The sequence below is a fragment of the Lepisosteus platostomus genome, chromosome 16, assembly GCF_059453375.1.
Source record: "Lepisosteus platostomus isolate fLepPlt1 chromosome 16, fLepPlt1.hap1, whole genome shotgun sequence".
NCBI classification, from domain to species: domain Eukaryota; kingdom Metazoa; phylum Chordata; class Actinopteri; order Semionotiformes; family Lepisosteidae; genus Lepisosteus; species Lepisosteus platostomus.
In genome coordinates, this window is record NC_142626.1 from 25,856,246 (window position 1) to 25,868,440 (window position 12,195).

A 12,195-nucleotide genomic window follows, 5' to 3' on the forward strand; every position below is an offset into this window, starting at 1 on the left:
TTATTGTGGATAAACTCATGACCAAATTATATCCAAATGCAAACATCAGTCTGCTTATTTGCCTAAATTAACTACACTACATCTGCCCCTGTATGAGCCACACACTCCTGACTAACAGCTACAGATGCCTGATAACCAACAGTGGTGAGAGTGCTGCTAGCCGACCTGTCCAAAGCCTTTGATCAAGTGGATCTTTCTAGGCTCCTGCAGCATCCAGTTGATAATAAATGATGTCCCAGGCTACTCGCCTGGTTACATAGCTGTGTCATTGGAAGAAAGCAGTTAGCAGTAGTTACAGCTAATGACTCTTTTAGCCTCTGGTCAGAGGTAATGTTTTTTGTGTTCCAAGGAGGTGGGGTTTCTCCATATCTATTCCTCCTCCAGATGTCCACCCAAAAGACTGTCCTGAGTGACACTCTGGACGTAGATTGTGACACTCTGGACAACATGATGTTGGGCTGTCCCAGGCTGTCCCATTGGATCAGTATTCAAGGTGATACAGTATGTTCATCTACATGGGGGCTAAGCAGCTAGACAAGCGGGTCACATCCAATAACACACTGCTGAATGGAAAAGTGTCTGAAGAAAAAATGGCAACATTTGCAAGACATGCTTTCCAACTTTCAATAAAAACCATAACAGTTTGATCTGCACCCTGCAGACAGATCATTCATTTGTGTCGTAATGTCAGCTAGAAACGTTAGTTTTGTAACCTATTTTATATCATGCAGCTCAGGTACTTTTTACCTTTTTTTGACAAAATGATCTTGATTTCATGAAGGCATACCTGCCAAATCCTTGCCACGGCTTAGCCAACGAACACTTCTGTATGATAATAATAATTGCTTACACTTATGTTGCTCTTTTCTGGACACTCCACTCAAAGCTCTTTGATGCGCCAGCAGCCATAGTGCACCAGTACACTCCCCATATGCCACCACTCAGTGGTGAGGAGAGCAGAGTGATATAGTCAAATCAGAGAGATGATTAGGAGGCCATGGTTGGTAAAGGCCAAAGGACACCCCTAAAATTCCCTGGGATTTTTAATGACCACAGAGAGTCAGGACCTCAGTGTTACAGTACATCTCATCCAAAGGATGGTGCCTGTTTTACAGTATAGTGTCCCCGTCACTATACTTGGGCATTAGGACCCACACAGACATCAGGCTGAGCAGCCTCTATTGGCCCCACTAACACCTCTTCCAGCAGCAGCCTTGTTTTTTTCCAGAAGTTTCCTCTTCTCTTCTGACAAGGCTCACACCTGCTGAGCTTCAGTAGGCTGCAAGCCGTGAGCTGCAGGGTGATATGGCTGCTGGTATAGAGGAATGAAACAGAGTTTGAAACTGAGTAGAGGGAGATCGAGCAATACGAAAATAAACTATGGTACTCTGTAATCATCACATTTTTAAGCTTGTAATTCAAAATCTTGGCACAAACATTTTCCTGATGAGTAATACAATGAAAATCTACCGTGGGGTGGCCAATGTGATCCACGATGATCTTAATGAGTCTCTTCAGTTTTCCTACCATGCAGTCGTCAAAGAAAATATTTCCTTCATATCATTCCCTCTTTCCTCAAAATGATTAATAATCTTCTAAGCTGTATCTTCAGCTCTTCTCAAATTCCATCTTAGTCACAGTATCTCACAATAATTGATAATGCTGTTTCATTGTTTATTTCCACACACTCATCAAGTGCAACACAAAATACTTTTACTGTCTGTTGTTTGTTAACATTTTTAGCCATTTCACTTATTTGTCTCTTCATTGATCTAGCAGACACAGGTGAACCCTTAATTCTAGAGATGATTATCTCCTTGTTAGGCAATCTATTTAAACATATACGAAAAGGTTTATTATATTTGCCCCTTCTGTAAATGATTTTCCATGTTTCACAACACTTTGTCTGACTTTGTAATTTAAAGGTGTTGCTTTGTTTTCTGTACCTTGCTGTGGGTTGTTTGATAGACTCAACTTTGTCCAACTCATCCATTAAGTGTTTGTCCTGTTCTGTCTGAAAATGTTGCTGAAAATTTGATGTTTGACAAACAATGCTCTCACATCCTAGAGCACAAAAAATATGGTCGTTATGATTTCTGACTTTGATTTCTTCTTGCAACTGCCATTTTGTGCAAAATGTTTGCATTTACACTTTAGTCTGATGTTATCAGAGGTGAAGATTGTGAGCTTTGCTGTGAAAACTATTTCCTAACATCACTACAAATAATGCAATAAATAAACCAAGCAAATCATTTATTTTCTGTGGCAAAGAATTTTCAGGATATATTTGCAGAAAATTACAGTCAAGCACAGACTTTATTGTTTTTGAACTTAATATCTTTGTTGCCCATTAGACTTCTATTACACATGCCATTTTCTTATGCTGTTAAAAATCCCTTTGTGTGCCAGTAATGTCATGCGTGCTGTAGGTTGCCAACCACTGGTTCCGGGGCTTTAATTTAAAACATTAACCTGAAGGTCTTTCTGAGACCTGTAATAGACTGTTAAAAATGTGAATGTTTCAATATGCATTAGCTCAATGAAATGTTTCATATTAACTCATTAGTGGTTTTATTTGTACTTAAAATATTGACATATTAAATATTTTCCTATATTAAAGGAGAACGGCAATGCTATTTTTACATTTCAGGGTTATAATGAATCTGCAATGATAAGTACATTTCAAACACAACAAAGCTACCAAGTACACAATATCATGTGCCATAACATAACCTCCAACTTACATCACAAAAAAGATGAAACTTCAATGTATGCATAGTGCCATATTGCCGTTATTGCCTGTGATTCAGAATGAGGCAACAGAATTTTCGATGATGCAAAAGTGTCCCTGTTACATTGTAAACATGCTTTAGAGCAAGCAAATTTTGCTACTATATTAATTTGAAATATTTTCACAAAATGTGCGCACATAAGACAACATGTTTTTTAGATTCTTTTAAGTATTGCAATAAAGAACAATCTGCCAACCGTCTAAAACACACTCATATTAATTTTCAGGTTTTGGCTTCTTGTTCACTTACAGTGACTAGTGAGCAGGAAGGGCCAGTTTTGTATCACAAGCCTCGCAAACTCTTGGTCTCGGCAGTGGTGAGACCAGCAGATTCTTGTCTTCCTTCACCAACATGGCAACCATGCAGTACTTTCACAAAATTCATGATTTTGAACTGAAATGTGTAGAATTTTGCAATACTGTCAATTTATTTTGATACCAAGAGTTAAAACCCTGTCTGAGAACTTGGGACTGCAGTTCCCCTTTTAGATCTGAGTGAGGTGTGGATCAATATTGCGGGTGGGGTCATGATTTTGATTAGGACCAAGTGGGAATTAAATAGAAAGAAAAGTTCCACTAAGGGCTCCACATTAAGACACATCTTTCTACAGTCTTTTTCATCCCACTGTGTCTCACCTTCTCCATAATATTACTGTGATGAGAAATATAAGATGTCTAATCTTGTAAGGAAAGCTTCCCCTCTCGTTTCCTTGTCTCAAAGGTTTAAACCTGCTCCTCACTCTCTTGTTCCTCTTTTACTTTGTTCCTTTCTTTCTCTTATCTGTTCTCCATTTGTCTCAATCATTGTCTTCACAGCAGTAATGCCAGCCAGATCCTTTTCTGTAGTGCTGCTCAGTCAGTAGAGTGGTAATTTAGCAGTAATACCACAGGGCAGTGAGGTACACTGTGCTTCAACAGTGTGGACAATGTTGCTCACGCATTTTCCTAAAACTCTAAAACATCTGTGCGTTCCTAAACTACAGGAGAGAGTGTGCCTGTGAATCCCTGGGAACAAAGTGTGCACTTTGGAGAATCAGTAATATGTATTAGAAACTAAGTCTGAGACAATAGGTGAGTCCTATGATTTAAGTTAAAATGGTTCAGATGGTGATTGGTAGTTCTCAAAGCAAAATTAAGATTACTCTAAATAGTGTCCCATGAGAAGCGTATTCCATGAGACAGGACAATTTCCAGTTGTAATAGAGTCTAAAGGATGAATATGTGGATCAAAGTAACAAAGAGTAACATTAGGACACTATTCACTAAGTCATGTCCTCTGCATCTATTACTTAACATAAGGGGTGACCCCATAAAAACACACTGTAGAGTGTAGTAACAAAGATTGAAAAATTCTATATATAAAAAGATTAATTGTGTTCATGGAAAGGGAATTAGGTGCGTGAAATGTATGAACAATAAGTAATCATAACACACACCCTCATTTCATACACCACAGCTGTCACACACCTCTCTCACTTTTTCCGTAAACTTAGTAGCCTTGATTTGTATTTCCATCAGTACAAATGGGTGATGTTACTGACCTGAAAAGGTTGTCTTAGCCGTTCAAAATAAAAAATAAAATTAAAAGAAAATTATGAAAATGTCCATTATTATTATCAGTGAGCTACTGGCAGTGACACTGATAAGGCAGACCCGTGCTGCGTATACACAGAGTGGCATCAGAGTGAGGAGACAGGGAGGTTGTGTATTTGTTTTTTATAACGGAAAGTGTATTGAGTCTCAGCACGAGTGGGATGTGACAAAGAGAGACTCGGGGTTGTTAATGTGAGAGGTCTGTGTGCGGGAGTGAGTCTCTGGAGACAGTGTGTGTGTGTGTGTGTGTGTGTGTGTGTGGCATCAAGTGAGGACATCAAGTTAGCTCAGTGAAGAACCTACATTATGATCTCAGAGGAAATCAGGCTTGGCTTGGTGAGGGACCTACATTATGATCTCTGAGGACAGTGGAGTCAGTGAGCTGGAGACTCGGGACCTAAGAGACTGCCAGAGGTCTCTGAAGATGTGTACCCCATGCTCTGGTGCCATGATGAGGGGGCTGAGTAATTTATGGTCTCAAATGAGAGGGCTTGCAAGAAAATGTGGAAAAGTTCCCCAGCAGGCTGTGAGGGGTGTGTCTGGAGTGGTGGACATGGGTGTTCGTGGGGGACCGCGACATCACAGTATCATGGAGAAACATGGCTAGTTTAAGAACATAAATTAAGAACATTAGTTCTAGTACAGATCCCTGTGGTACTCCAATGATTAAATCCCCTCTGTTTGATTCATATGTTATCTGTACTCTTTTGTTCTATTTTTTGAATAATTCTTAATTCATGCTTCACTGCCTGTGATTTGAGAGTTAATCATTTATGTGGAACTTCATTTAAAACTTTTAACAACCTTTTAAAATGCAAATACACAGTATCATGCTGTATGCTTTGTGTGTTCGTTACTGCTGTTGCTTGTTCAAATAACTAACAAGTGGTTATGCAAGACCTACCTTCTCTAAATCCCCATTGACTTTTGATCCTCTAGTTCTTATAATTGTTACATGTAATACAAGCCAGACTTTATTAGTTTATACATTAATTACTTGTATTATCTCCCTTCTTATCGACAGGCACTACACTGGCATTTCTCAGATCCCTGGGTTAAGTGACTGTTGGAAAAGTTGGAATTCATTCACTGTCATGAAATAAAATGTATCTCTGTAGATCATGTGAATATTGGACTTTTACTCCTCCAGTCATAATGCTGTCCAGGTCAGTGTTGTGGAGATGCTCAGCTGACTCTGCGCCAGCATGTCCTGTGACTAAGGTACAGTGTGACAGTCCAGCACAGGTGGTCAGCTACTGTATTTCTCAGTGGAGCCAAGAATCAGTCACGGCCTCAGGGAGAGCAGTCAAAAGGAACAAATATATATGGGTGCAGTACCCCAGGATGCAAAAGAGAGAAAAAAAGAAAAACAACATGAAAAAACAAATGCTTTATTTCCCTGTAAGCAATGAGCACAAGGCAGGGTACACCCTGGATGGGGCGCCAGTCCAACCGCAAGCCAATCATACATGGGAACAATTTGGAGGCCACGGTAAAGATCGGGGGGGAATTTGGCCTGGACACTGGAATAACTCCCTACTCTTTTTGAGAAATGCCTGGGGATCTTTCATGACCACTGAGAGTCAGGACCTTGGTTGAACGTCTCATCCGAAAGAGGGCGCCCATTACAGTATAGTGTCCCCGCCACTACCACTATACTAGGGCATTAGGACCCACACAGACAGCCCCGCAGGTCCCACTAACACCACTTCCAGCAGCAACCATAGCTTTCCCAGGAGGTCTCCATCGAGGTACTGACCATGCTCAACGCTGCTTAGCTTCAGTGGGTAGCTAGTTGAGAGTTGCAGGGTGATATATCATATTTCCTGTATGATTTATACTTTACAATTACAATAAAAGATTTTAATGTTTTAATTACATAGAGGATGGTGTCAAACAGTCTAGCAGGAAGAGTCAGCAACAACGGTCACACCCAGGTCGTTCAGGAAGCAATTAGGTATCGATACTCACACATTATACTAGTAGTTTTAACAGAACAAATATGCCGTTCTTTATTGACAATGGAGTACAACTGTATTAATATTTACTGAATTCAAGTGAAATTTACAGATGATCCCAAGTCAAAAGATTTCCCCTGTGGCAGACAAAGTCTGAGGCAGAATTCTGGTTCATATGGACTCGCTCTCTCTTGACTAGTACAAAGTGGATGCAGCACCATGGTAGATTCCTCAGCCAAATTTTGATTGAGAGACCAGGTCAAAGAAAATGAGTGAGGTTCATGGTCTTACAATACCTTTAAAATCCAGTAATCTGAAGATTGTTTGTGAAAATACACTGATATACTCTCTCCACATCTCTTTTGCCCTTGAGCCTCTTCTATATCAGCTGTGTCAGGTCTGCAAGGGGCTGTCCATCCTGGGCTTCCCTGATCCTAATATCCGGGACTCAGAGTACACTGATGACATCATGGTAGTGGCTGGAGGAGAGCAGGATGTCAGGGCACTGTGAAAAACCCTAGAGGACTTTCAGTTGTCATCATCAGCTGCTCTTTGCCCAGCCTTGTGTCCTGCTGAATTGAGCAGGAGACCTTAAACTCAGCGAGGTCCTCTTTCTACTGAACAGCTGTGGGGTTGACCTGTCCCCACTGCTGCCTTTCCTCCTCAGTCTGCTGCTGGAGTGGTACTGTCTGTGTGTTTGGAGAGAGGAGAAGCTGCCCAATCTGTCCTGAGCTCTACTATTTCTAATTCATGGTCATTGCACTCAGTCTTGTCATGGTCTCGGACAAGGGAGGAATCTGAATTTTTCCAGATGAGACCAGTTTAAAAAAATAGAACACATGTACATCTGTACACCTGTTATTTCACAGCTCCCTCTCATAAGCCTATTTCTGCCACTAGATGAACATTATGATTGGGCCATACGCATCCAATCTGTTTCACTAACTGAAACAGCACTTGTCTTAGGAAATACTAGTGTTTGAAGATGAGTTGACAATGTTACATGTGAGGCTGTGAGTAGAGAAGCTTTCATTTGTGAAAACTGTACACAGTGCTGTATATTTTGGAGAGGAATGCGATTTGTTTATTTTGACATTCATTTTCTTTTTTTTGGTGGGACTTCTGCAGTATATTGGGTTTGGACATGAATGCTGTTTATTGCTTCACATTTTTATTATGTGTTGTTATAGTTATATCTTTGCTTGTTTTTGTTTATGCTTAAATGGTATTTTCTTCAAAAGAGGATGTTGTTTCCCTCAACACATTGTGGTGTCTCCGGGGGAAAGTTTATGTAAATGAAAGTAGTACTCACACCACACTTTTCTTTCCTGAGTTTCGTGGCGTTTCTTACTCCAACTGTCTTCCAAATACAGTCCGTAATCCGTTCCCATAATCCTGATCCGATCCGAGTTATAAACCGAGTCCGTAATAAAGCCAATCCGCGATGTATCCTTATCCAGTGTCCGTAATCCAAAAACCATAAACCTTTTCTCCTTTCAGTAGTCCATTATTCTTTAGCCCGATCTTTAACATGCACCTCTTTCCTCTCTTTTCCTCCAAACCGCATTCACCTTATCGGCTTCCGCCCTGTTCACTGCCTCCGGGGCACTTATATTTCGGTTCCTGATGCGGCTCAGCTGTGTCTCATTGTTTCTCAGGGTAGACCCTTTCCATTTACCGGTCAGCTGATTCTTTTTGGACGCCATTTTGCTAAGGTCCATATTCAGTGTTTCGTTCTGGAAATACCGGTTATAGATGACCCTTCCCCGCGTCCTCTTACAACATATACAAATGCCAAAATCTCCAGTTCACTTACTCAAGTGCTGTTAATTTACATTTTGTATTAATTCAACCATGTGAAGAATAACAACCAAAGCTATAACTTTAACAAGACACAAGAAAATGTGATGCAATTTCTATTATCGTTAAAAGTTAAAGTCTATCTCATTCTGTTTCCCTATTCCAACTCCATCTGTCTCCCTGTTTCACACTGTCTCCTTTCCTGACAATTACTTATCATCTTTCTTCTTTCTTCTGGACCCTAAAATTTGAAGCAGCTGTTATCTTCATCATCCTCATCCATGGACACTCTGAGATGGGTAATGACATGATGTTGTATATTACTGCTGAGCTGGATTCTGTAGTGAAGACTTGGAAAGAAAGATGTGGATGAACTGTGCAGATGTTCAGCTGTGTCCTGTCTTTTTGTCTGCAGGATGGAGAGCTGTGGACTAACAGAGAGATGTTGTGAAGACCTGGCCTCTGTTCTTCAGTCTCAACACTCCAGTCTAAGAGAGCTGGATCTGAGTTACAATAACCTGGGGGACTCAGGAGTGAAACTGCTGTCTGCAGCTCTAAGGGATCCCAACTCTAAATTAACAAAACTGAGGTAAGTTGAACACTGGAAAGTTCTTACTATTTAGGTATGTCAAGACTCACAACATTCTGTTTTTCACATTCCTCAGAAAGTAACACCTAGAAAATACAAAACAAAAAGAAAGATGACATATAGAAAGCAGTTTTTTGTTTCATTTTATACAAGTTCTTGTCTGTGGATTCTTTGTAAACATATGATTACTGAGAGGCTTAAAACATAACTTTCCCATTTTGTTTTGATATATACTGTATATGTAGTTGATTTTGTAGGTTATTTTCTTCTTGAAATTTCAATCATAGAGTTCTTCCAGATTTGAGCACTATCTCTCTCCAGCTTTAACCAGTTTCCAGTGATTCTCTCCAGGAAGATGAATTAGTGGATTTATGCAGATTTAAATGCTTTTAGATTCCTCAATTGCTATGGGAGTGTCAGCCTCCCTTTTCCATTTGGATCCTAACCTTATCTCTTATATTCCTCCATTCTTTCTAATATTTTATATACACCTGAAAGAAAGTAGCTATGGAAATGAGTTAGGTTTGCAATATTTATTAATTTGTTTATCTCTCATCTTTGAATCTCTTTTAAATCTGGAGTGCTAACTGTCTGGAGTTTGTGTGATCTCTCCATGTTTGTGTGGTGTTCCAGTTTTCTCCCACAGTCCACAAACATGCTGGTAGGTTAAAAGGCGTCTGAGGAAACTGACACTGGTATGAGTGTTTGTGCCCTGTGATGGACTGACATCCTGTCCAGGGTTCAATCCTGCCTTGTGTCCAGTGCTTCCAGGGACAGGCTCTGGGTAACTGTGACCCTGAATTGGATAATTGTTTATTGAAAGTGATGTTGATGGAGTTCAAATGCTACACTGCCTTCTTTGTATATTAGCAGAGAGTATATACCATTCCTGATTTATGTGGTTTAAAGTCAGGGTTCCGTTCTGTGTCTCAAACCATCAAAATTACTATTCCCTTTTTTAGTTTTTTCACATTACAATTTATTTTACAGTACATGTGTTTAGTTTATTAACATTGTAGCAATTTCTTATTTTTATAATACCTTGAGTTATATTAGGTATAAAAGGTAATGTTTTAATTTAGATGGATACTTCATCATTTTGCTGAGGAGCTGCCATTCATCCAAGCTGTTAAACCTTTAAGTTAAATACAGCATTAACATTTTAAACAACTAAGGTTACATTTCAGGAAGAACTTCCAAAAAGTACCTTAGATCCAAAGTAGTTATCAAATATGCAGGATTGTCCCTGAAAAAAGCAAATGGGTGTCCTGTATCTAGAGACTTAAATTCCAGTGCTTTGAGTGACTTGACATCCATGCATTGAAAAAATTCTAGAAAGATTTATCATATATCACATCAGTTTTCCTACCATAGCAAGGGCACTGTCAGTCGGCGCAGAAAATATTTAATTGGTGTGATTTCTTTTTTCCTCAAAATTATTAATAACCTTCTTAGCTACGTCTTCCCTTGTAGTTGTGGGCAGCACAGCTCTTCTCAAATTCCATTTCAGTCACAGTATCTCACGAGAATTGATAATGGCGTTAGATTGTTTATATCCACACACTCAGCATGTGCAACACAAAATACTTTAACACCTTTTAAATGCCAAGGTTTGTTGTTTGTTAACCTTTTCAACCACTTCTCTTCACTGAACTAGCAGACACAAGTCCTTAATTATAGAGATTTGTTTGTTAGGCAAAACTAAACATCTGAACAACTAAGAAAAGCTCCTTTATATATCACCCACTTGTAAATGATGTTCCAAAATTCGCAACACATTGTGAGATTTAGTATCTTGCTTGTTTGGCTTAATTTTTACTGACACAAATTATTGACAATGCTGCTTTGATAGACTCAGCCTTGTCCAATTCATCCTTGAAGTGTTTTTTGTGTTATGAAAATGTCATCGGACACTTGACATGCAAGAAAAGACACTCTCACAAACGTAGAAAGAAAGCAGTCTTTATGTTCAACAAATTCATAATTATCTCTCCAAAAGGCTTGAAATAAGTGAACATCTAATTTTGCTTTCTTCTTGGCAACCACCATTTTATGCAAAATGTTAGAGTCTACACTTAAGTGTGTTGTTATCAGCGGCATGGATTGTGAGCTTTGCTGTGAAAACTGTAGGCTGAACATATTGCTGTAATAAACCAGGTGAATCATTTTTTCTGCACCAAAGAGATTTAATTAGGAAACATGCTATAGAGAAATACAGTCAAGAATAGTTTTTATTGTTATTTTACTTAATGTATTTGTTGCATAAGAGACTTTATTACACGTGCCATTTCCATTGCACATGCTATAAAAAATCCCTTTTAAGTGCTGTCGAAGAAAACTCAGTCTTCACTCAGGTTAGGAGATTGTCAAACAGAGATCTTTAATTTAATCAGCTGAAGGGGAGCATATCACAGAGAAAGGGTTTCCCCTAGCACTCAAGACATGCTCACTGGACTGAAGTTATACTTTCCTTTTTATACATTAAAAGTAGGCAAGACTTTAACACATCAAAAGAACATAAGGGAAAGGGGTAGTGTCAGAAGTCAAACAAACAGGACAGGAAGATACCATTTGGCATCCTGCAATCTGCTTAATTTCTCTCTGGTTGAATGGGTGTGAAGAATCAAAGGATTTAGTTTGCAGAAAGACAGTGGTGCGAACAGAAAACCTTTCCTGCGCATAGTCAGTCTTGACCTTTTCACTAGGTCTTCCACAGTGCTAAAAACAGCACTTTTGCCATTGGTTGCCAACCACTGGTTCAGGGGCTTTTACTTATTGCATTAACCCCAAGGTCCTATAATGGACAGTTAAAACATGCTAATTATGACAGTTAACATGTGGATGCTTCAATATGCATAAGCTCAATAAAATGTTTCATATTAACAATCTCCAATTTACATCACATAACAGACAAAGTGTCAAAGTATGTGTAGTGCCATATTACCATTGTCTGCGATTCAGAATGAGGCAACAGAATTTACATTGAAATGTAATCAGATTCTAAAATAATGCTTTTATTTACTCCGATAACGAGCATATTCGCAGAAAAGGTTAAAACTATCACTTTTCACACAAAGTATATAAACGTAATATGGTCAGAAGTGGCACATAAAAACGTTTCTGTAGTAACCACATGTAAGACTTTGATGCTTAAAATTTTTAGAGAAAAATGGAATACTGGTGTGTATTTTTTCTTTAAACTACCAAGACCAGCAATATATAGTTTACATAATATGTTTATGTTCCTAAATTAATATAGTTTATGAACATGTGAAAGGCATGGTGAATCGGAGATTCTCAATACTTACTTTGTATGATTGGAAACGAATGAGTGATCGGAAAAGAAATGTTGTGGTGTTACTTTTTGTTAATGAAAAAATTAAGTCTTTTCGTTTACAAAGAAGGTTACAAAGAAACTGGACCAGAGTAATACTTTGAGTTTACAGCTTGTCCAAGGTCTTTCA

The 12,195-nt window shown here is 38.9% G+C and overlaps 2 protein-coding genes across 25 annotated transcripts in view; one reads left to right on the forward strand and one right to left on the reverse strand.

Annotated features, from left to right (window-relative positions):
* Positions 1-7,777, reverse strand: part of LOC148647083 (NACHT, LRR and PYD domains-containing protein 3-like) — a 1,669,284-nt gene extending 1,661,507 nt beyond the window's left edge. For all 17 annotated transcript variants that reach the window (XM_088609309.1, XM_088609304.1, XM_088609298.1 and 14 more), the window contains exon 1: positions 7,655-7,777. The gene's annotated coding sequence lies outside the window, so the exon portion shown is untranslated. The remainder of the gene's footprint in view (positions 1-7,654) is intronic.
* Positions 1-12,195, forward strand: part of LOC148647098 (ribonuclease inhibitor-like) — a 465,740-nt gene that overhangs the window by 425,334 nt on the left and 28,211 nt on the right. For all 8 annotated transcript variants that reach the window (XM_088609322.1, XM_088609323.1, XM_088609324.1 and 5 more), the window contains one exon: positions 8,558-8,731. In XM_088609322.1, coding sequence (XP_088465448.1) covers positions 8,558-8,731 — 174 coding nt within the window. The remainder of the gene's footprint in view (positions 1-8,557; positions 8,732-12,195) is intronic.